Source organism: Myxocyprinus asiaticus, chromosome 13 (genome assembly GCF_019703515.2).
Source record: "Myxocyprinus asiaticus isolate MX2 ecotype Aquarium Trade chromosome 13, UBuf_Myxa_2, whole genome shotgun sequence".
NCBI lineage: Eukaryota > Metazoa > Chordata > Actinopteri > Cypriniformes > Catostomidae > Myxocyprinus > Myxocyprinus asiaticus.
In genome coordinates, this window is record NC_059356.1 from 26,159,674 (window position 1) to 26,180,120 (window position 20,447).

The following is a 20,447-nucleotide window of genomic DNA, read 5'->3' on the forward strand; positions in this document are numbered from 1 at the left end:
AATATTAAATGTACAATCATTGAGAATAAAATAGTCAGCACAAAGGTATCTATTAATAAGTGTCCATGAGAGTTCAAAAAGCAAAGAAGGAACACGACTGATTTCAGTGTGTATCTTTCTAAAGCATGTAATTTTCTTTGCCAATCATTATGAGAATTTCATTCACACATGTAACCACATTCAGTGTAGAGGTCTACCAATAGTGGATTTTGCCAATACTGATAACTAAGGTGGTGGAAAAAGCCGATAACTGATAAATTGGCCAATAAAACTGGCGTCCAAAAAAATATCTTAATCTTTCCATACATAACAGTCCAAAGAAAATAAAATCCCAGATGCAGTGTATTAGTCAACCATCATCCCAATAATAACCAGGAAAAAATGAAGATTTGGTGCATATGTATGTAGTTTTCAGGGGGTATGGGGGAAGGTAACCCCCCCAAAATTTATACCATGATCAATGGAAACATGTAAATGCTTCACACTGCAATCACAAAATATGCATTTAATTGAAGATAAAAATATGGATGAATGTTTTCAATGATGAAAGATTTCCCTGTTATGCTGCAGAACCAAGCCATCCTAACTAGAATCCTCCAGCGCTGACCACAGACAGAGGAACATGGAGGAATGAAAAATAAAAAAATAAAATAAAGAATTTTAGAGAGGATTCATAGATTTTTGAAAATAACCAATAATTCCAAAAAGCAACTAGCAGCACTGATTAATCGTAAAACAGATATATTGGTCTACATCTAATTCAGTGAAAACGGGGAAAATAATATGCAATAGACAGATAAACAATCAAGAAGAATACAATTCTTAAGCAGCTGAAGTTGCAGGCTTTGGAATATTTGATAGATGGTACAACCAGACAACCAGGAAGCAACCGGACAATGCATTTTATTCAAATTTACAAGAGCTTATGAAATCCAAGTTCAGAGAGAGCAATCAGGCAGTTATACTGCCAGTCTTTCTACAAAAAAAAAAAATAAAAATAAAACAAATCTGCAAGCAAAAAAAATTATAATTTTGTCAGCAACATAAATCTTCATGAAGAGGAGGAACTTGAGGAAATCTTGACTGTGAGTAAACAGTGCTGAAAGCGGCCTGGCGTTATCTGAATCAGAGTGTACTGGTGAGAATCAGTAATGGGGAATTGAACTGTAGATTGTCTTACAAATCGAGTCACATCATCTGAGCTCTTGGCATTGGGTCTTGATGATGACCAGGGTACCAGTGTCCAAAAGAGTTCATATATCCTCCAGAGTGGATTGGAGCACCCTTTGTTGACATGGAAATGTCCCACAGGGGTGGCATTCCTGGAGAACATGGTGGTCCAGAGGCTGAAGCTGCTTGAAGGTGTTCTCCCTCTGGTCCGCTTGAGCCATGCTTCATTATCTTTTTGTACTTTGAACGTTTGTTCTGGAACCATATCTTTACCTGCAACAAGGGATAAGTATTAGTTAAATCACATTTCTTTCATCTTTATTTAAACAATAACTTTATTGTTAAGAATTATTTATTTATTGTCAATCATTATTATTACATTTTGAACAAGTACATTTGATTACCCCAATAAAGTTATGTACAATTAATGTCCATGTTCTCTAGAGTTACAGAGGTACATTGTAAAAAGTGGTAACCAGCAAAATTTTTGTTTTTACCTAATGCTTACCTATTTTAACCCTTACAATTTTTTGGTTGGTGTAACCTAATGTAATCAAGTCAATTCAGTGATATTAAATAACGTTTCTGGTTTGAAAATAATATTATAATATTATCAAACCAGTTAATTTAGATGTTACCACATGAAGTTAAAAAATGTTACCACATTTTACTATTATTTTTAGTGTAGGCTGTAAAAGTTTTTTTTATTTTTTTATTAAAGTTCTAGTCACATATAGCAAAAACTTTTAACTCCCCAGTCTCCCATATCGAATATGAAACTCATTTGGATTTGCTGGAATTTCAATTATAAATTGAGAATAATTCACATTTTTAATGGGGGGAGGGGGGAGTTTTCCAAATAACATGTGTTTTCTATGTACTCTGCTCTATGTATTAATTTTTACAATATCAATATGATGGTAGATTTAATTCTTGTGTTTTCATTCCCACAAAGTGAACATGAGCTCTTCAGAACTGCAGAATTTTGTGTCCTACAGACACTTTTGGTTTTCAAGAATCAGCAAAACACAACGTGCAGAAGTGAGAATATCTGCCAGCAGTTATTCAGCATGATATTATGTATGTGGCACAAGGCTTTTGCCAGCACATGCTTGCTGCAAGTGAAGGGGAAAAGCTTAACAGTTCTTTGGATGCAACAAAATTCCAAATATTAATACTGTTTCTTGTGATCGGTCCAAAATATTACGAAGCACTCTTCCCAGCACAAACTGTGTGCATGCATTTTCAAATATATGTAATGTAATAAAGTCTTGTAAATGTATGCATGGTGTATTTAATGTCTTAATGATATGACCAGTTTGGGGAAAATTCATGCTAATTTTAAATTTACAATGGATCTTAAAAAAGTGACACCCACAGAGCTGTACAATCTCCTGTAATGAAACATAATTACATTGATGTTTTTCACAAGACTGTTAGATCAGTTGAAATTCCAGTTATCCTTTAAAAGTTTAGTCTGCACACTGGAAACCAAAACGTTGGCATTCACAATAGTTCTTTTTTCTTACCTCTGACTTTGGTGAGACCTCATGTTCTTGTGATTTCATGTTATTTTTATCATTTTGTACAATATTTATTATTGTCAGAAAATTGATGGAAGAAGCCATCTGGGCTAAAAGGCAAAGGAAAGGTCACAGAGGCAACATTCAAAAGGTAAAAATTTAATTATGATTTCTTTGACTTGTGTCGTATATATGAATTGAACAAATGAGCCGTAATTACTGCTGTGGATTTCTTTGACAGCAGCAAAGACAGGAGCTTATATTCTGTACTATGCAAAAGATTAGTGAAACAAATAAAGAGTAACCTGACCACACACAATCACATAATTGTATTTCCCTAAGTTTTGTCTGTTTGTAAAATCTGTGTGGTGGGTGCATGGATTTTAATTTTTGAAGAGCGTTCAGTATATCTGTGGCAGGGCGGATGGCGGGGCCGGGTCGTGATTCTACACACCCAGCTCCTGATCAGTGTAACACATCAATGGAAAGGAGGATGGCTTGATAATATAGGTAATAGTTTAATTATAAACTGAACCAAAAAGACAAACACACACAGGTGTCAGACAGCTGTCTGTAACTCTCTCTCTGTCGCACTGCCATCTCCAGTCAGCCCTTATCCCTCTCGGGCTAATCAGCCTGATTAGGAGCCGGGTGTGAAGAATCACGACCCGGCCCCGCCCTCCGCTCTGCCACATTATCATTTTATTTTAGTTACTGAACTGGGACAATATATGCTTAGTGGAGTGGATTTTAATTATTTAGATTATGTGTCTGTGTTGCTCCAGGGGGTGTAGCACTCTACAGACTGATCTCACTGGAAAATCAGTGCTATGCGGTCAAATTGTTTGTCTGCTAAAATCGGTCTATACGTTTTACATTTCCAAACTACTGTAGTGCTTATTTTTGTGTGAGACGGTGTTCTTTCACTTCTTTGAATGGTTATGTGCGTTATGTGAGGCATTAGGGGTTTAACGGTTCAAATTTCTCACGGTTCGGTTTGTATCATGGTTTTAGGGTCACGGTTTCTGTACGGTTCGGTATCTGTTATGTTCAGAAAAAAAAAAAAAAACAATATTACTGCCAAATCCAAAGTAAAAATATCCTATTTGGTAACAAACACTTCCAGAGTTTTGCCCTCACTACAAATCACCATGGTTTTATTACAGTAACCATAGTTTAACCATGGTATTTGTAGTAAAATCATAGTAACCACAAAATGAACATGGCTACTGTCATGGTTACAATACTATAGTAAAATCATGGTTACTCTATGTAAAAAAAAATGGTTAATTGTATCAAAACTATGATTTCTTCCAAGAAATCAATGGTGACAGCAGTCATTGTTACTTCAGTCATGGCTACTACAATATTACTATAGTAAAACCATGGTTACTATATGGCTACTTCAGTATTACTGAATAAAACCATGGTGTGACAAGGAGGAGGGCGTGGCCGGGCCATAAGTATGCACGCTAAATTTTCATAATCAGCCGGGAGGGGGATAAAGACCAGCCGGAGGCACCAGTTTGAGAGAGAGAGAGACACACTGTGTGTGTGTGTGTGTGTGTGTGTGTGTGTATGTTTATGTTTGTTTAAGTTCAGTTATGTCATTAAAATTATGTGGACTGTTCTGCCGGTTCCTGCCTCCTCCTTGCCCGTCCTGTGAACCCAGTTACATTGGTGCTGAAACCCGGGAAGGAGGAGGGATGTGCTGTCGTGGAGTCCTCACCACTGCTGTCCACCGGGGAGGAGCCATGGCCGTCCTCAAGAGGATGGAGGAGTCACTGCCGGCCGCCAGGAGTCAGAGGAAACACTGCCGTCTGCCAGGAAGGGGAGGAGCCGTTACCATCCACCAGGGGTCGGAGGACTCGCTGCCTTCCGCCAGGGGAGGAGCGGCTATTGTCCAGCAGAGGGCGGAGGATTGGTTAAGGACCAGGTGACTGCGTGTCCAGGGACCGGCGAGCGAGTTTTTCGCTCTCTCTCCTCTCTCTCTGTCTCTCCCCCTCGCTCTTTCCCTCTCCCCTCTCCCTCCCCTCATCTCTCCCAGGGCTCCAGAGAGGCGGGGAAGACCTGCCGGCAGAAGGACGGCTGGAAGGGCAACACCTCCCCTCCAGGAAGGGAGGGGAATACGTTAAGCCGGAGGTTTCCCCAGCCTGAATCGGGTGGTGGAGGAGTGTGATGAGGAGGAGCTGAATTGTCCTAATCAGCCGGGAGGGGGATAAAGACGAGCCGGAGGTGCCAGTTAGGGAGAAAGAGAAACGCACGTGACTGCTGTGTGTGTGTATGTTTGTTTAAGTTGATTTATCTCATTAATGTTATGTTGATTGTTTTGCCGGTTCCCGCCTCCTCCTTGCCCATCCTGAACCCTGTTACACATGGATAATTTTTGTTAGAGTCCCTAACTAAAAAATATATTTTTTCTCTAATTACTACCTCAGCATTTTACTTAATATCTGCATTTATGCTACATGCATCAACATAAAGTGCATTTCATACTCAACATATATTCAACATTTGGAAGCTGTACATCACTATAGAAGGAAAAACCTTGCTGTTAAATGGATGCTAGAAGGGATGTCGTAACACAACATGAGTGTTTTAATCATACATGGAAATCCCACGTCTTCATCAACGGAGCAGGGCAACATAACTTTAGCAATGAACACTACAAGCGCTTTAGTTATTGTTATATGTCTGTCCAAACTAGCACTAAGTTCCAGTGACATGCACAGACCTTAGCAGGTGCAGCAGTGTAAGGACATGGACAGAGTGAAAAGAAATCTGCCGTCAATTGTTGTTGAGTGGCAATAGTTGATGAGCGGTAGGGGGGATTTTTGCTGTAGTAAAGACACCACCACTTAAATCTCCGTGCTCTTAAAGGCACCTCTGCTTAAAAGGGCACCTTTACATTTGTGAAGGGCACCTTTAGATTTGTGAACAATAGCCCCTGTTCTGTGCACGTCAGTGCTGAGTTCCTTAAAGACGGAAGGGCGTGTGTACAGTTTCAGGCTCACCTGCGGCTCTGTGTGCGCTGCGCGCTATGTATACTCGGGTGATTTCGGCATAAATAACATCTTGGTTTCGTATGTAACCTCGGTTCCCTGAGTTGAAGGGAACGAGACTTTGCATCACTAAGCTGACGCTATGGGAGTGTCCTTCTACACGACCTAGTCAAAACCCTTCTACAATAATGGCAATTCTTTAAGGTCTTTAAGCCCCGCCCTTGTAAGCTTGAAGCTGTCTGGTAAAAATGTGGGCACTCAAACACCATTCCTCCGAATTTTCTGACTGAGGGACAAAGAGCACATTGCTAGCATCTCAAAGAACTCTGAGTCTGTAGTGCGGCCAGCTTATGCAATGTCTTGTTCCCTTCATCTCAGGGAACTGAGGTTACATACCTAACCGAGACTTTCCCTAATGATTCAGTTCACTTGACATTTTGTCACTAAGCTGACGCTATGGGGAACAAAGTCCCATCACACCGCACAATACGACATAACCCTACCAGAGATGAAACATGACGCTGCATTCCTGCAGGACCGCAACATGAGTATGCTGCAAATGAATGCCCCTCATAGTGAGCCAGGAGGGGAACACTCAGAATGGATGAATGAACTATAGTCATATAGTATGAATTAACCCCTTCACAAACCGAAAGACATTTTATTTATAATGAAAGTGCTTGTGACTTTATGGGAAATTACAATGGCCTGAATGCAGGCGGTTGTGTAAAATGATGGGGAGCCCGTACTTAGAAGTACTTAGAGGGGCATAAGTATATGTTTGGCCAATGAAATATTAAGCACTCTAAACAGAGAGGACAAGGTTGTAAAACCTTGTGAATGTGTAAGGCCTCTAGTTGAGTGTGCTTTAACACCTATTGGGCAATTCGCACCATGCAACTCCGAAGCCAGGGCGATCGCATCAACAATCCAGTGGGAAAGTCTTTGCTTGGAGATGGACATTCCTTTTGTGCATCCTTCATAACACACAAACAGCTGGTCAGACAGTCTTAAATGGCGGGTGCGCTCAACGTATGTGTGTAGTGCTCACACAGGGCATAACAAATGCAAGGACTGTTCCTCATCCAAATTAAATGGTGGAGGGAAAAAGGCTTGATGGTGAACCACCTGCGCTCTGAAGGGTGTGGTTAGAACCTTAGGCACATAGCCTTTTCTAGGTTTGACAGTTGCTTTTAAAAGACCCGGACCAAACTCCAAACATGAATTGTCGACTGACAGTGCTTGCAAATCACCGACCCATTTTACTGAGGCCAGAGCCAGCAGTAGTGTGGTCTTAAGAGAAAGCACACGCAATTCAACAGAATCCAGAGGCTCGAAGGGGGGCCCTGCGAGCACTTTTAGGACTAAAGTTAGGTCCCAAGTCAGAACTGTAGCCGGGCAAGGGGGGTTCAGCCGCCTCACTCCCCTAAGGAACTTTATGATTAAATAATGATTGCCTATATAGGTGCCGGCTTCAGGTGCGTGATACGCAGACATAGTCACCACATAAAGTTTGAGCGTTGATGGAGTGAGCCCTGCATCCAATCCGTCTTGAAGAAATGTGAGAATTTCAGAAATGGAGCAGTTCATTGGGTCTTTGCCGTGTGAAAAGCACCAATTAGTAAACACATTCCATTTCAGTGCATAAAGGTGTCTTGTATATGGCACTCTAGCCTGTAAAATGGTGTTCATAACCAACCGTGTCAGTTCTGGCATGTTTATCATGCTCTGTTCGGGGGCCACACATACGGGTTTCTACAGCTTGGGCTGGGGATGCCAGATTGTGCCCTGTGCTTGAGAGAGGAGATCCCTCCTCAGCTGTATTTCCCATGGAGGGCTGTCCAGAATCTCTATCATTTCTGGAAACCAGGACTGATTAAGCCACTTCAGCACAACCAGTAGAATAGTTTCTTTGTCCTCTAGGACTTTGCATGTGACAGAGTGAAGGAGGCACACCGGGGATACATGTATTTGCATTTCACAGGCCATTTGTCAGCCACTGCGTCTACTCCTAGCGGAGCTTGGGACTTAGAGTACCAGAGGGGACAATGGGCGTTTTCCACGTAGGCAAATAGATCGATCTCCGTTTTGCCGAATATTTCCCAAATCCTCAGTACAGTCTGAGGATGAAGTCTCCATCCACCCGGTGTCACTCCTTGGTGTGACAATAGATCCGCACCATAATTCAGACGGTCTGGGACCTATGTCGACCACAGGGTGAGGAGATGACCCTCGCTTCACAGGAGGAGGCGACGTATCAGTCTCAGCATTGGCAGGGAACAAATTCCACCTTGGCGGTTTATGTATGCCACAAAGCTAAGTCGTGTTCAGGACGAATCAGAACATGATGATTCTCTATTTCGGACTGAAAAGCCTTCAAGGCTAGGAAAACAGCTGACAGCTCCAGGTGGTTGATGTGACACGCCCTCTTCGCACCTGTCCAGGTGCCGAAAGCTGGGCGTCCATCGCACACTGCCCCCCAACCTGCGTTGGACGCGTCTGTGTTCACCACTTTCTGCCTGAAAATCTGCCCCTGCATGACACCTTACTGGTAGAAGGCAGGAGCTGTCCAAGGTGCTACAGCAGCTAGACAGCGGCGAGATAAAGTGATGCACAAGAGCCCTTGGCGCCAGGCATGTCATAGCACATGACACTTGAGCCAGCACTGAAGAGGTCTCATGTGTATAAGACCTATTGGAATGCCACTGTCATAAGCCCCAATGCTTTTTGAAACAGCTTCAATGGAAGTTTTCTCCCCAGTTTGAACTGAGGCAGACACTGGAGAATGGCCTGAATGTGCTCACTCGTGAGATGCGTGCACTCGCTCATGGAGTCGAGACGGATGAAAGTACGTGTCTTTCAGATCTATCGACACAAACCAATCATATGGGCGGACGTGCAATAAGATTAGTTTCTGAGTAATTAATGTCTCAGATCTAAAATTGGCCAAAGTCAAAGTAAAACCCTTTGTAGGCTTGACAGTCTGGAACAACCTCTATTGTGTTCTTTGCGAGAAGATTGTGTATTTCGGCTTGTAACACTCGCGCGTCTTCGGATGGAACCGTGGAAGACAGAACACCGTTGAAATGGGCCGGTCGACATGCAAATTGGATCATATAACCACGTTTAATCTTTTTAGCACCCAGTCAGAAAGGGCCGTAAGGGCTCGCCACGCATCCTCGTAACAGGACAAAGGGCAATTTGGTTTGTTCATTTTATGATATAATGCGCCGCTCACCATTGGGAAGTGGTTGTGCAAAATGTGTGGGCTTTGAAGTGGAAATGAGCTCTTTATTTAAAAAGTGAAAGAGTGTCTTGTGCATGTGCAATGAGCGCTGTACTCTTTTTTGCATGTGATTGAATGTGAGACACAGAAACAACATTTTGAACAACAATATTCCTTTCCCAACAAACAGCAGTGGGGAAGAGGGGAACAGCTTTGTGTGTCTCCAATCGAGCCTTCTTTGGGACAGGTCTGGAAAGAACGGTGAGCTCTGCATTCCGCTTCATAGGGCTGTGCCTGTCAGTTGGCATGGGGCTCATGCTGAGATGGCTGCCTTCATTTGGGCCATGGCTTGCACGTCATTATGGTGGCGACTTTAGGCAGCACTGAGGCAGCAGGCGTGGGGTTTTTAGCCGGGTGCTGGCTCGAGACAGAGCGGGAGCGAGCCGGATGTGATGAAGTACTGCTCCATTTTGGCATAAAATGTCTCATAGCCTGTAAATGTTGCTGAGTCGTGACATAGCGGTCAGCAAATCTATCCACAGAGCTGCCGAAAAGGCCAGCTGGAGACACCGGAGCATCAAAGAGAACGTCTTTTTCCACATCATACATTTCCATAAGGGTCAGCCAGATGTGACTGTCCAAAACCACCAGGTTGCTCATTGACTTGCCAATGGCCTGTGCATTGACATCCGTGACTCGCAGCGCTAAGTTGGTAGCAGTGCGGAGCACTTTGAACATCTCTGGATCGTAGCCTTGCTTGTCCATTTGCTTGAGGAGCTTAGCTTGGAAAACTTGGAGCACCGCCATCGCGTGGAGTACTGAACCAGCTTGGCCCGCCCCGAGTATGCTTTTCCTGCCAGTGCGGATGTCAGTCGGTATGACTGGGAAGGATGAACGGGTTGTGATTCCCATGCCCTGCTGCTCACCGGGCAGAGATGTGCCTCTACCGCCTCTTCCACAGGGGGTAGCTGGGCATAACATTTGTCTTCCTCATGGTCCACTTTAGTGAGGAGAGTGGAATCGCTGTGCAAGTGAGCTGAATAGGGCGCGCCCCAGGATTTTGTCAGTTCGTTATGAACTTCCGGGAAGAACGGGGCAGATCTACAGAATGCGGTCACTTGATGACGTCCAGACTGCAGGAACCATTCATCAAGGTGAAATTTTTCAGATTCCTCTGGAGGAGACAACTCGAGACCGAGCTCTTTGACCGCCCTTGAAAGGACACAAAGCATCTCCTTGTTAGTGGTGTGTGCATGCTCCTCACCCTTGCTGGGGGAAGGGGCAGCAACATCCTCCATTGACCACTCACCAGATGTGGCAAGAGACATAACGTCATCCCCAGTGTCAGAACCGCCGAACGTGACGAGAACCGTTACATCTCTAAAAGGCACAGTGTGTTCAGTTTTCTGAAACTTGGTTCAATCAAAGATCATTTGATTTGGAGTCTAAGCACTGTGCAATAGGCAACGTAGTCTCATGAGAATTTGTCACAATACTATGATGTGGTGAATTCGTACCAATTCCCACAACTTTCGTACAAAAACTTACAACTTATACATCAGCCAATCCCATACGCTTCACAAACACGCATTTGGAACCCGAAAGTGTCGCTTTCTTCCAAATTACACATCAACATTTACATTTATGTCATTGTTTTGTTTATGATCTGGGAAGGGTAAGGTGTTACACTCTATAGTTAGGTTTAGGGATAAGGTTTGGGTTAGAGGTTAAAGTTACGAAATAACAGTTTTGGAATTAACGCAGAACAAACACCACATCAAGAACTACAAGGAAATGAGGGAAGCGTCTCTCGTTGGTGGATGTCAACTCGTATTAAAAAGGGTTTTTGCTGCTTTTTCAGTGTACAGAATTAAAATAACTAAAGCAACACAATTCTAGAATGTTTTGTTCCAACTAGTGTGTTATATCCATTTAAATTTGTCAAATTTAAATTTACTTAATCCATTTGAGTTGGGACTACATGAATACTTTTTGTGGTGTTCATGTAGCATTGATTAAACTGGGCAGGGGACTTCCATTTCCAAGCATGTTTTGCATGGGACTGGGTAAGGAGGACAAGTGATGAATTAAATGTTATATTATGCATTTCAGAGCAAGATGAGAATATGAGGAGATTTTTTTAATGTTTAATGTTCTCTTGTATTCATTTTTAAAAAGAGAGTCTGTTATGCAGGAGTTTTGGGGGTTACCATTGTGGTGAAGAATGGCACTTTGCATTTGTGCTGAGGTTGAGGGACTTTCACTTAAGTGATGCTTGTTTTGAGTGCTGCTTAGCTATAAGCAGTTGCAATTAAATTAACAGTGTAGCAGTTTCACTGTCCTTATGCTTGTCATCTGGCTGGCATATAATAATGATTACCAGTGGTATTTTAGGCTTATTATTTCTGGTAGGGCACAAACAATCATTTAACCCAACAGGGGGTTGTTTATCGATTTTTGAAACATTAATGGATTAGCGAAAATGCTTTCCGTCATTTTGACAGATAAAAAAGAAATAAGAAATGCTTTTTACCTAGTTCATCAGTTTTGAATTCTTTCTCTCTTTCACATGCATACTCGCTATGTGTGTGTGTGTTCCTTGTTTATTCTGTGGTATTAAGATGCATTAAAATGTGTATTAACAGGCACTATTGCCATTTACACCTGGTGTTAAAAGTTTTTTTTCCAATTCCATTTTAATTTCGTGGTGAGGGTCTCTGATTTTATGACTGCATGTTAGTAACGTTTCTAGCTTGTTTGGCACCCTGGGCGAAACCCGCTTAAACACGCCCCCATTGTTGTTGATTGGGGGGGTCTGTGTGGGTGCCTCCTGCCGCCCCACCAAGAAGATGCCGCCCTGGGCAACTGCCCGTGTCGCCCATGCCTAAATCCGCCACTGCTGCATGTCAATCATTATGTCAGCGTGTTAATGCTTGGTAAAAAAGCACCAAAAGTACAATAACAAAAAGATTTTTTTCTAATGAAACCATCCCTTAAAATTTCATCTCAGCATAAAGCACCACTGAAACATGCACATCAACTATGTCAAAATGCTCAAGGGACCGTAGAAGCAGACCATATTTAAGCAAATCATCAAAGGCTTTGCATATTATTTCACTAACTCGCATGAACAGTATAACAAAACTAATCAAAATGAAAGACTCTGAATATTTCACAGTTTTTGTAATCTAATACAAACCACTGCATCAACTCATAACACTTCATAATGCAGGTCTGCAGGGTAGAGCGGTAAATTCTGAGGAGCATGTCAACTTGACATCCATATGATCAAAGCTTCTGACTGGTTAAGGGGCAAACATGCCCCTTGGGCTATCATTTACACATGCGCATGAGGTTCTCCAGATCTACCTTGATTAATACTGAGGATGACAGGCCAAGCAAAGCAAATGAGAATTATTAAATGTATTTAACAACACTGTCCTTAATAATTGTAGAATTTCTCAAAAGATTATCTGTTTTTGTCTTGTAGAATGGACATAAAACAAGTTTAAAATGCGGAAAATATATTATTTCTTAAAATAAATATATGATTATGCCATGCATTTTGCAAAAAGTGCCACATCTGGTGGGGTGCAGCCCCACTTGCATCTAATGTAGAGACGCCACTCACTGATAATTACTAATATAAATTAAGTTGGACCAACATAATAAAATTAAATGACTTACTTAAAAACTTAACGTAAATTGAGTTTGGCAAACCCAATGAAGTTACTACTATTGTACATTGATATGACCTAATCCAACTAAACTATTTTGGCTCAATGAAACCGAATTGATCTGAACGAAAGACTTTAAATTGCTTGCAAACTTTCTCAAATTCAATTAAGTGAGGGTAATTACTTTTTTTTTTTTTTTTGCATTTTTGGAGTGTCATACGAATTGTTATGACTTCGCAAACCTCATACCAATTTGATGAATTCTTGTATAAAACATTCTGTACAATTTGACTGCCATGCTAAATTTGTTTACTGGAGCATATCTGAACCTGCCATGGCCCCTTTTCACAGACTGTGCTGATGTGTTTCCACCTTATTTAGCAGTGCAAATCTATGTTTTTTATATTTTGAATTTCTTAGTTACTTAGTGTGCATTTATATATGCTTTGTTATATTACCCTTGCATTAATTTAAAAAGAAACTGCTCAGGGAGTAACAATACATTTTTGCACCTTTCTCACCTATTTTCTCTCTATTTTTTCCTTTTTTTGGAAGGTTGTGGAAATGTAATAGTGGAGTTTTTCTTTTGCTGTTGGAGAAAATGAGAGCACAAAGTAATATTTTTCATTTACAAGTTTACGCCGCTATAATTTACTTCCACGTTTCAAACCTGGAAATGTCAAAAGGAACCATTGGAGAAAGAGGAGGAGGAATCAGATTTGGAAGGTGTTGTTGAACATCCACTCACTCTTTTGTTAGTAGTATTTGTTTGTTTGTGAAACTAAGTTTGAAAACTATTGCAGGTTCACATATTTTTTGTGAAAGTATCAATATAAGGATAGGTGGGGCAAGGATTGATTAAGAACTGAGAGGCCCATGGGCTGGTACACCGTGGAGGCCCCCCATGACGTGGTTATGTTCACCTGTATGCGCCACAGGACGCTTGTCAGATTTGGTTGGATTTTTCAAACAGATGAAAGAAAAGTTTGTAGCAATGTCTGACACGGCCAATTATATGTACTTTTTAATTATGAACCGATTCAAAATCACGCGTTATTATTAGGGATATACATGGTATTCAAATATCAAAATCACTATTCGGTTATTCTGTACGTGAGTTCTTCAACCCGATCTGAGTCCGACGGCACCCGACAAACAGGTTTTGGGCCAGGTTCGGGTCAGTTTTTCAAGTAAGCTATATGGCGAGTTACGGGCTGTTCACACGTGCGTCTGCGCTGTTTTTAAATTGTTTTTCTATGTAAACACATACTGGACGGACGTCTTTGATCGTTGCGCAGCATTTTTAGATACTGTATTAAGTTTAAAAGACCTTTAATATTTGTATATGCATCTCGAGACACCTGTGATCTGTTTCATCATTTGTTGAGCTGCATCAAGCTTTTTCAGCGCTGCTGTCAAAAATCGACATTCTAATGAAGTTCAGGTTGCAAAGAGGACTTAATGTGACTGTTACACATGAATCCAGATTATTTTTCACCTGTCAAAGTTTCAGCGCTTGATAAACGGTGAGCCAATGTTTTTTCCCCCCTTTTGCTCTGGTATGCAGACAATAATTACTCAAGTTAAATGCTGAATGATTTAAAAATCAAAGCATCCCGAGGAAGTCCTATAAACCGTAGCGTTCGCTGCCTCATGGAAAGTGAACCTGCCTGGGCAGAATTACGCATTTTCCATTTAACCTATTAAGAATAGGCCTACTATATTGCAGGCAGTGACAGAGATTATTTTTGTTCGACTTTAATGTGATTTTATCAGAAGAAAATCTATGTATTGTGCTATAGGCTTATAGTTCACTGTGCGCTTTATTCCCTGCTAATCTGAGATTGTGTTTGACGCATCCATGGCAATAAATGTTCTTTATTCCCGAGTCCTGACTCCAGACAAAGAACACAATAACCGTTCGTGAACTCTCGCGGTTAACCAAATATTACAAAAGGTTACCGTGCACATATGTAGGGTATTAAGGCAGGTTTCTCTTTATCAGTATACATTAAATGCATGCAGGACTTAAACATTTTAAAGTCCTCTGTACTGTTGCACGAATTCTGTCGCTTATCATCAGCTTTGTACAAAGCCAGGGTAAACTGCACCTTTGTGTTTGAAAGCGTTTTGTAATCAGACGCTGTTCTAGTCCTTCAAATTAACATGCTGCACCTGTGAGATGCAGATTCCCTGAGCGTGCACTCGAGTGTCTGTGCTGATGCTGCTGTCATCCATCACGCATTCGGTTGAACAAATGGTATTTCACATAAGGCTGAAATTTATGTGGATTTATAATAGATATCTCTAAATAAATAAATGATTGATTGGTTGATTGATTGATTGATTGATTTAGAGCTTGGGGCCCTTTGGGTTTAGAGGCTCCTGGACAATGGCACAATCGGCCCAGTGGTTAATGCGTCCTTGGGTAGCTCAGCCAGTATTGATGCTGACTACCACCCCTGGAGTCCTGAGTTTGAATCCAGGGTGTGCTGAGTGACTCCAGCCAGATCTCCTAAGCAAATTGGCCTGGTTGCTAGGGAGGGTAGAGTCGCATGGGGTATCCTCCTCATGGTCGTGATTAGTTGTTCTCGCTCTCAATGGGGCATGTGGTAAATTGTGCATGGATTGCAGAGAGTAGCATGAGTCTCCACATGCTGTGAGTCTCTGCAGTGTCATACACAGCGAGCCACGTGGTAAGATGCACAATAAGACTTGTCCTCCGCCACCCGGATTGAGGTGAGTAACCGAGGACCTGCTAAGTAGTGGGAATTGGGCATTTCAAATTGGGAGAAAAAGGGATAAAATGTTATATATATATATATATATATATATATGAGGATAGGTAGACCTATAAACATATTGTTTACTTATCTGTCATGTTTATTGTAAATGTTTTATCTGTCATATGTTCAAGCTTATCAAGTGGCATGCACAGACTGTAGAGGCACTTTCCAGAAATAACACTTTAATGTCATATTACTGTTTAAAGCATTAGAGGCACGAATCTCATGTTTGGTAAGAGCTATTTAATTTTTTTTTTTTTTTTTTTTTTTTTTTTAGATCAATATTGAAATGTTCATGTAGAAACATTTTATCTAACATAAGATTAACATAGCATGTACTGTAGTTTTGAACAAATCATATAGGCCATCTATGTCCCACCACTTAAAATTGTGATATTTCTGCCCCCCTCAGCTATCTTTTTAATTAATTTGTAATAATGTTTTAATGATTAAAAATAGTTATTACAAAGTATTATTTAGCTGTGCACAGCATTTTCTGTGCAGCCCTGTTAATGCCTTTTTTTTTTCAAATAAAAAAAAGGAACATTCCATATAATTATGTCAAAGTTACATCATTTGAACACTTCCCAAACCATCTAGCCCTTACTGAGACAATTTTTTATTTTATTTTTTATTTATTTATTTAGTTTTTTTTTTTTTTATTGGATACATTTTGTGTACTTAATTTTATGTTTATTTTATTTAGAAAATAACTAAATCACACAACGCAGAGTTTTAAACTTGATAGTTTATAGATGTCCAAAATTTTGGTAACCGGGTTGCCAAAAAAATGCAAACCTCATTTATAATAAATCTGAAATAAATCTACTAATAAAAATAGCCTTCTATTTAGTTTGCCCTCCTGAGGTGAGGTAAACGTAGAGCAATATCTTTATGTTAAGCACACCGTGGAAATTGCCTAATGCTAATACTTACGTGCCACTAAAGTTCTCCTTTCTCTAGTGCTTCGGTAACCAAGGACTGTGCTTCTTTGTTGACAGTGACTCTTTGCCGTTTATTTGCTTGTTTATTTTCTAGTTTGACTCGCCCATTGCCTGACACTCAGCTCTAAACAGATATTTTTGTTACATAGAAAGAAGTATTAAGAGACCTGATTTAGCTCATAAAACATTTTGGGAGACTAAGCATCAGAGCAGAACGTGCTGCTCTAAATTATAATTTAACTGTTGAAGGTGTTCTGAATGAAGACATTATGTTTTTCTTCCTTTTGAGAGCGTCCCACCAAGACACACGGCATACACCGAGTTATTTGCCATGTTTAGTTTAATGTTATCTTATAAGCCTACATACCTGTGTTTGCGTCAGACCCAGTTTGGCAGCCAGGTCAGCGCGTTCAGGGAGCGCGAGATACTGGGTCTGCTGGAAGCGCTGGTTGAGCGCCTGCAGCTGGAAGCTCGAGTAGATGGTTCGGGGTTTGCGAATCTTCTTCCCCTTTCCGTTCAAGCGTAGTTCTCCACTTTCGATGGAACTTAGCTTCTCGGAATCTTGAGTGAGAAGATTCGATAAGTCATTTTAAAGAGCTATAATCAAAATCATCATCGTAGTAGTAGTCGTAGACTTTAATAGACCAATTGTGAAATAAATAAAAAATGCATATTGGCCATTGTGTCGTTAGAAAATGGTTAGTTAAAACGGCTGCAAAAGGTTTGTAAACCCCACACAAAGATGATCGGCATGTGTTTTTGACAAACTGAAAAATTCAATTCAATCAAATCAAATTCAGCTTTTGTGGAAATAAAAGGGTGTGTTGAGTCTATTAGCTAGACGGTCGGTCAGCTGCGATCGGATCTTTCTAAAATAGTAGGCCTAATTTATATAGCCTGTTCTGCTAAATAAACCACAATCAATTGGCCCACATTTACGGATTATTTGCGACAATTTCATAAACCTTAGATTGCTGTCCTTTACACAGACTGAAATACATAGACCAAGAGTTGAAGTTTCAATTGCTTGATGAAAACAAATGGATTATGCATTTCTATGACGTTACAGCAAAATTCCAGCTGCTGAATAAAAACAAATAGACTATAGGCTATTACAAAAATGTATCCGTTTATCTTCTAGGCGAGGTAGCCTAAAACATTTACGTTTATGTAGTTTAGACAGCAGACTTTGATCATTAAAGTGCAATGACCACATTTTTTTTTTTTTTTTCTCGTAATAATTCTTAAGACAGAAAAACGAGTCAAGCCTGTGTTAAGGAAGCGGGCAATTACTTGCTTTGCTAATTGGAGTCATTGTTGTTTAATAATCCATATTACCTTAATAGCATAGTAAAGTTTACTAATACAGACAAATTATAGGCATTTCGCGATTTAAATCGAAAACCTAAAGCAAAACCCCATATATACGACCTGGTTTTTTGGATAAAACATTGAAGACACTCATGACAATATAGATGCTTGTAGGAATTTGCTTACTCAGTAAAGTAGCCTAAATGTTTTTAAATCAGTGGATATAGCCAAATGCATTTGAGAGTCCAACTGTGATTTAGTAATTTAACGGGTAATTCTCCTCTTCCTTTTACTCTTCTTCTTTTACTTGAAATGAAGCACTTCTATATTACCGGCTTTGTTTTATTTTGTTGCACTCAATCAACGCTCCTTTTATATTTGTTTAAATCTAACAAATGTAAAAACTTGAATCAACTTCACATTGGGCAGACCAAAGTTTCGACGAGTTTTTTTATTTTATTTTTTATTTTAATTAGATTTGCCTTTTTTATTTTTATTTTTTTGTTTTTTTTTTTTAGTCCAAATTTCTCCGAATTAAAACACAAATTTAAAGGGCATTAATCATAATAGATTCCAAATAATACATTCTTATTCACTTCGAAAATCAATTCAGGAGTGTTGTTCCCTGTGTAGCTCATCAGCATCCTCTAAACCAGGAACTTTGGTACAACACAAGTTTACTTAGTTGATTACATTTTGACTCATAGTAGGCTACTGTAGAAAGGAAAAAGAAAACAAAGTGTACCTGCATCCTCTACTCTTGAATGGCCAACGGCAGTGTTGTGCTGATAGGGTAGGTAAGCTCCGGAGTGATGATGGGCGCTGCAGTGGTAACTGAGCGGACGGCCATACGAAGCAGCGCCAGATGAGAAGTTCGCATCGTACTGCGGATGTGCCCCTTGATGCAAACCGTGCACCGGATAGAGCGCGTGGGACACACCGGGGGAATGCTGTTGGTGAGACTGGTAGCCGTGACTGAACTCCAGAAATGCCGATTTTGAGGGGTCAGAAGCCACAAAACTTTCAGACATTGAAGTCATAGTCATTTTTTAGAGTTATGTCCATTAGACCGATGCACCATGAAAGCACCATCTATTAAAAAGAGCCGTGCGATTTCCATCCCTGAGATTCATGTCGTCAACTTCCCAAAGTTCCATGAAAATGCGTATCTTTTCATGAGTTTGCTTTCGTAGCATGGAGTCTCTGAAGTTAATCTAAATAGTCTCATCACATAGACTACTAGAGTTACATTCCAGCAGTGAGAGCGCGCTCTCTTATTGGATGCATCCGATATCTACGTAGTGTCTTCGGAGGCAGTGACGTCCCCAGTGTAAAATGTACAATTCTTAAGTCTGCAGAAATGATAAAGTTTCTTAATTTGTCGGTCTAATACAGTTCTGTTGAGCTACAAAAGAAAGAAGAAGATGAAAAAAGACATTTAAGACATTGGATATTATGTTCGAAGACTACACTCAGAAACATATTAATGAATATTAATTAAAAAAAATTGACTAAGGAAAAAAATGTGTATTTCAAACAAAGATCCTAATAAAATGTTAAATTAATTTTTGATAACCTTATTGAGGTCACATAGTCTAGACCAAAAAACAAAACAAAAATAACATTCGTTTATTATTGTAAATATTAAACTAATACGCCCCGTTTTATTTCCATTGAAATTTAAAACCGTGCCATTTTTTATTTATGTTTTTTTTTTTTTTTTTTATTATTATTATTTTATCATGGTTGGGAGGAGGAGCAGTGAAAAGAACCGCTATTAAAACACGAAGTATACATGTTTTGGTTGGACACGTGATAATTTCCAAGATTGTGACGCGTCGAGAAATACCCAAATTATAGGAGCTTTCATCTTGTGCCAACATTCCTCAACACAGGTAGGCTACAACCGTCACGACACGCCCAGCCTAAGTGCCTCCATACAACCTGCGCCATACTGCACTATACTGCACGCACTTCCCACTAACGGTGTAATTCTGAAAACTGGCATTTGAAAGCCAAAACTCGAGAAATCATAGAAAAAGACACCACTGTATTTGTAATTGTGCTGTTGGGAATTTCTGGGTGCTATACTTCCTCCATTAAAAAAGTTCTTATTCATGAGATCTAAATGATGACACCCGGATAGCTCTGTTGTTGACATGTATTTTTTCTTCTTCAGTTTTAACACCAAACATCTGAACCTTTTTTGTGTTTTTTTTTTTGTTTGTTTTTTTTACATTGTTTTTACAGTTTTTCTCAGTCGCTTTGGTACATTTCTAGAATCATCCTTAACATTTGCAAACCAGTAAGTGCATTTCTCCAAACAATTCATACAAACAGCACCACACAATGGATTACCTGCAAAAGCCTGTAACTTGCTCAAAATCCTTAGTTTATCTCTCAAAAGTAAATATTTATGTCAATGAACATATCAGTGCCATCAGAATGACAAGTCCTTGTGTCATTGTTCACAAACAAGACAGTCAAAATGCTAGCTATGTTGTCAGTATAACAGTGTACTCTGTCGGTATTTCCTGATGTAAACTATGGCTACGGTTTTGATGACAGTGATTGAAAATGCACAAGGCTGCACTTTTTCTGTATGGCATATATCAATTTCAACTGTACAGAGTTACACATTACTGTATGTGGGATACTGATTGCAAGAGATTGGACAAGATTTACATTTACGCTTTTACTGTTGGTCTATCAACAAATTACAGTACAATGTCACTGCGATACAGAAAAGAAAAAGACAAGACTATTTTACAGCACAAAGGGGGAAAAATACAATCAATTTAGGACACA

At 40.1% G+C, this 20,447-nt stretch overlaps 1 protein-coding gene across 1 annotated transcript; it reads right to left on the minus strand.

Moving 5' to 3' along the window:
- Positions 1 to 198: 198 nt before the first annotated feature.
- Positions 199 to 18,857, minus strand: LOC127450934 (homeobox protein Dlx4a-like). Its single transcript, XM_051715439.1, has 3 exons — positions 18,385 to 18,857; positions 16,696 to 16,889; positions 199 to 1,443 (listed from the first exon to the last, which is right to left on the minus strand). The coding sequence occupies exons 1-3, from the start codon at positions 18,683 to 18,685 to the stop codon at positions 1,189 to 1,191; spliced, it is 750 nt and encodes a 249-aa protein (XP_051571399.1). The 5' UTR covers positions 18,686 to 18,857; the 3' UTR covers positions 199 to 1,188.
- Between the last annotated feature and the right edge of the window lie 1,590 nt (positions 18,858 to 20,447).

Coding starts and splice junctions, on each gene's coding strand:
- LOC127450934 (XM_051715439.1), bottom strand. CDS start 18,685: ATGACTATGACTTCAATGTCTGAAAGTTTTGTGGCTTCTGACCCCTCA. Junction 16,890..18,384: donor TTCAAGAGTAGAGGATGCAG/GTACACTTTGTT, acceptor TTCTCACTCAAG/ATTCCGAGAAGCTAAGTTCC. Junction 1,444..16,695: donor TGGGTCTGACGCAAACACAG/GTATGTAGGCTT, acceptor CCCTTGTTGCAG/GTAAAGATATGGTTCCAGAA.